This window comes from Octodon degus, unplaced genomic scaffold (assembly GCF_000260255.1).
Source record: "Octodon degus isolate 3935 unplaced genomic scaffold, OctDeg1.0 scaffold00093, whole genome shotgun sequence".
NCBI lineage: Eukaryota > Metazoa > Chordata > Mammalia > Rodentia > Octodontidae > Octodon > Octodon degus.
The window spans coordinates 6,995,760-7,000,303 of record NW_004524669.1 but is presented as its reverse complement, the minus strand read 5'-3'; the positions used below and the strand labels follow the sequence as shown (position 1 = coordinate 7,000,303).

The following is a 4,544-nucleotide window of genomic DNA, read 5'->3' as shown; positions in this document are numbered from 1 at the left end:
GACAGAATGAGGAAGCAATCTGTGCCGCAACTTTCCGGAGGGGGACAGACTTTCAGACGATGTCTTTACACACCCAGGGAGCACCCCAGCCTCCCAGTGCCTGATCTCACGCCTTGCAACAGCAGCCTTGTCTCTAGAGGAAGAGGGGTCTGCAGGCTCGGAACTGGAGGAATCCTGGCTTGGGCCCCGGCCCAGGCAGCACCCCTCCCCTGCCCATTCCTCTCCTTCCTACAGCCAAGGACACTCACCAATCTGGGACTGGGCCACCAGAGTGGAAGTGCGGTCGCAGAGTGGAGAAAAAGGCAGACCAAGCTCTGCCTCCTTATCACCCTGGAGAGAGAGGACACCTCAGACCCACCAGCCAGTGGGTTGCTGCACATCTTTGACTAGGAAGCGAGTGATATGGAAATGGATGCCACTGTGGACAACCAATATTAAGCTTTGAGGATACATTTTTTGTTTTGTTTTGTTTTTTGTCTTTTGTTGTTTTTGTTGTTATGGGTGGTGGTTATGGTACTGGGGAAGGCCCAGGGCCTTCACACTGAGATAGATCTGCAGCTTTTCTTCTAAGACTTAGTCTCACTAAGCTGCTAAGTTGCCCGGGCTGGGCTCCAAACTGTGATCTTTTTATCTCACAGTGGGCCCAGGGTCAGGTCAGAATCAAAAAGTAGCTGAATAAAGATCTGGAGTAGAGGTGGAGGGAAACTTGCAGAACAAAAGGGGCAAGAAGGCCCCCGTGAGCAGGAGGGCAAAAGTGCCACACTACCTGGCGGAAGAATTCCTCCATGAGGGCCTTCGTCCAGCGGCTGTGGACTGACCACTGCTTCGTTGGGTGGCTGATGTCAGCAGCATGGAGCAGCAGGGACAGGGCCTTGGACTTGTCGATCCTGGTTGGGGCCGGGGTCAAGGAAAGGGAAGCCGATCTCTTAGGAGAAGGAAGCCTGAGCTGTCCTCTAGCCTCCCATCACTCGTCCCCACTCAGACCTACAAACCTATAACTTCATCCTTTCATATAACCTCAGACAGGGACAGGGACACATGCACACACACATGCGCGCGCGCACACACACACACACACACACACACACAGCAGAGGTGGCAACACAAGTTTCCACAGCTGAGAACCCAGGCTCTGGGAATCGAAGGGCCCAGGTTTGAGTCCCCACGCACTACTGTACGATGGCTGTGTGATATGAAGCAAGGGACTTAAAATACCCACATTTCATTTTAAGGCCTAAAATAGAAATAACAACTCCAACAGATACTTAGCTGTTCTGAAATTAAATGATATACAACAAAATAAGTATTGAGAAGAGTGGCACATAATAAGGGCTTGGAAGATTATAATGACGATGCTGATTATAATAATAATCATTATTGTTCTACCCCAACAATGCCCTGCCGGGGCACTGCACACACACAGACACCATACACAGAGATTAACACACTCCTTCAAGTTACATACAATCATAGTCCACTCTGTCCTAATGCATTTATATACTCCCACCTACTTCTAAGCCCTACATGTAATTATGGCATTTGTTCTGTCCTCTTTTCTTAACCTCGCATGACTCTCCAGTAATCCTATTAGAGTAGGAACTCTTGGCCAACAGTGTGGAAGGAGGTGTATCATTTTCACTATTTCACAGATACAGACATTGAAGTCCAGAACAGTTGAATGAATTTCCCAACATTCCACAGTAAGCCTATCCTAAAGTGACAGTGAAAGAAACCTCATAGCAGACTCTAAGCCCGCAGGGGCCCCCAGTCGACCAGCTGCCCAGACTGTAGGGAACCCAAGGCCACATCACGTACACCACACCACACCACTTCCACACAGATGCACTCAGGTAGATGCCCAGAGCCATCAGTCTCCACACCCAGGTAAAGTCCTGGCAACCAACTACCCAGTGTACACTTAAGTCACATATCCTTCCCTCTGGCCTGGCCCCCAACACACCCCACCATGTGCTACCTCTCTAGCTGCTGCAAGGCTGTCTTCATGGACTTTACTTGCTGGAAATGGCAAGACATGTCTGTGGCCAACACCATCTCGATGACCAATGCCCTCAGCTCTCTGAATGGACAGAGAAAGAGAAGCACTCCCTGAAGCACTGCTGACAGGGACAGCAGGAGGTGGGAAGAGGGCTGTGATAAGTAAGGGGTCTGTTAGGGATGCTGAGTAGGGCTTCTGCTCACACAAACTCATCCTTAGTGAGGTTGATGAAAATGTTCATCTCGTCATCCTGCATCATCCGGAACACAGAGCTGATGTGGTGATTTTCCAGCACGGAACGATCATTGTACAGGATGGCACATTCTGACCTGCAAAAATTGAAGGTCATCAGGTTCAGCTCCCTGAGAGGCATCCTCTGATGACCTCCTCCACTCCAGCCGGTCCCTCCCACCCCTGGCAAGGCCCCGCCCCTCACTTGGTCTGGATGTGGAAGCTGTTGGTAGTGCCTGTGTGCTCATAGTCATGGATGGCTGCAGCAAAGATGATGGCCAAGACCTCAATCTCTGACAGGCAATGCTAGGGGAGAAAGACGGGATGAGAGAGAGCCAACACCCTGCCAGTCACCACCTGAAGACCTCCCCACACAGGTCGGACCACTTAGCCCATCTTCCATTCCTCAGGGCCAGCTCTTGGGTAAACGCAGCTGGGATCTCAGCTCCTAGAATGCTGAGGGACCATGCTCCACCCCCACCTGCACCATACCCACTATATCCCAGCATATGTCCTCAGCACTACTCCTGAAATTCTGTCACACCTGGGAATTCTCTAGTGTGAGTAAATCCAATCTGATTCTGTAAAGGCTTTGAGATGCCAAAAAAGAAGAACCAGAGTGAGGAAAGTGGAACTGGGAGGGTAGGCATGAGAGTGCACCCCCAGAATTCAAGCACTCTGGGGGCAAAAGTAGGAGGATCACAGGCTTGAGCCTAGTGTGGTTACCTTAATGACTTAGCAAGATCCTGCCTCAGGTATTCAGGACTGCTGATATATCTTAGTGCAAAAGCTCTATATTCAATCCGCGGTATAGAAAAGGAGAAGGAAGGGGAAGGAGGGGGGATTTTTTTTTAATGGAACTGAGGCTATAGCCTAGACTTCCCAGTTCTGAAGCTGTGGACACTGAATCACAGAGGAGCTGTCCTAAGGGCACCTACCACCATCCCTGTGCGAAGCAGGAAGCAATGGACCGTCTGGGTAACATCAGCTGCGTGGATCTGGTTGTGGTACGGATTCTTGTATTTCCCATAGCCTGTCTCCAAGGCCTCCAGGAAAGACATCAAAAAAACAGTGGGAATCTGCAGCAGGCAAAAGGAAATCAAGCTATACCAAGGCTCTGCAAGAACAGAAGTAACAGGGCTGAGCTCAGCAATCCCATCATCCTGTAGGAGGCAGCGCGGCACAGGGAGAGGGAGCTTGGACTCTGCACAAGAGAATCTGGGCTCACATCCTGGCTTGCCAGCTGCTGGCTGTGTGACCTTGTGCAAGTCACATGCTTTCTGCCCCTCAGATACTTATTTGTAGAATGAAGATAGTAACACCTACGTGGAAGAGAGAAGTACAAGGCACTTAGCGAGTACTCTCCAAAGAGCAGCTATAAGTATTATTATTTCCCTGGAGATTGTTAAGGAAAGAAAGCTTCCCTCCTCCTACCTTCCAACCACCCTGCCACATCCCCAAATCCAAAATCATAGAGAAGGGCAGAAGGCTCAGAAGCAGGGGAAAGAATAAAAGAACCTAGAGAGAGGCCCCTTCCAGCAGAAGTGGGTCACCCACTCTTCTCAGAAGCTTTCCCTGCCCACCTCCCCTCCACATACACTGACACCTGTGCACCACACAACACACACACACACACACACACACAGAGGATCCAGAGTTCTAGCCAGCCTCTCTCAATTCTGCCCTAGTCTATACATGTGCTTCAGTATCTCTGCCTCCTTCAAAAGGCTTAGGTTCCCAGAGGGCACAGCTGGTATCACCTGTCCCTGGACTCCCTTAGACTGGAAAGACACTGAGGTTCAGGGACTTGAAGAAGCTTCTGTAAGGATGAGTTACAGAGTAACAGAGACACGGAGGATGTGCCATTAATCAGACCCTAACATCACCCCCATCCCTACCCCTGGAGGGCTGTGCCCCAAATTCAGGGATTTTAAAGGACTGTTTCCATGACAACTGCCCTTGCTTTTTGTGTTGCCATGGTGTCCCTGGAGGGAAGGGAAGAGAAAGGAAGGAGCAGGGAAGGGCTGGGTGCCCAGGAAGAGAATATGGAGCTAGAGAAGGGTGTGTCTGGCTGAAAAACCATCAGCAACTCCCTCTTGCTGACAGCTTAGGAGCCAACCTGGGGCAACTACTCTTGGATCTGCCAAACCCAAGCCCTCCAGGTAAGAAGGCAGAGTTTGGGAGAAGCTCAAATTGAAAGTACTCTTAAGAACTGGTGTGGGGCTGGAGAGATGGCTCAGTGGTCTAAAGCACCTACTTAGAACAAGCTTGGCAAAAGCATCAGGGACCGCGGTTCGATCCCCCAGCACCACATGCC

General features: G+C 50.5%; 1 protein-coding gene across 1 annotated transcript in view; it reads right to left on the bottom strand.

Annotated features, from left to right (window-relative positions):
• Pde1b (phosphodiesterase 1B) overlaps window positions 1-4,544 on the bottom strand; it is a 30,349-nt gene that overhangs the window by 5,523 nt on the left and 20,282 nt on the right. Inside the window, exons 7-13 of the mRNA XM_023722897.1 lie at window positions 3,166-3,306; window positions 2,433-2,533; window positions 2,200-2,325; window positions 1,976-2,077; window positions 767-887; window positions 249-330; window positions 111-133 (exon numbers count right to left, since the gene is read on the bottom strand). Coding sequence (XP_023578665.1) covers window positions 111-133; window positions 249-330; window positions 767-887; window positions 1,976-2,077; window positions 2,200-2,325; window positions 2,433-2,533; window positions 3,166-3,306 — 696 coding nt within the window. The remainder of the gene's footprint in view (window positions 1-110; window positions 134-248; window positions 331-766; window positions 888-1,975; window positions 2,078-2,199; window positions 2,326-2,432; window positions 2,534-3,165; window positions 3,307-4,544) is intronic.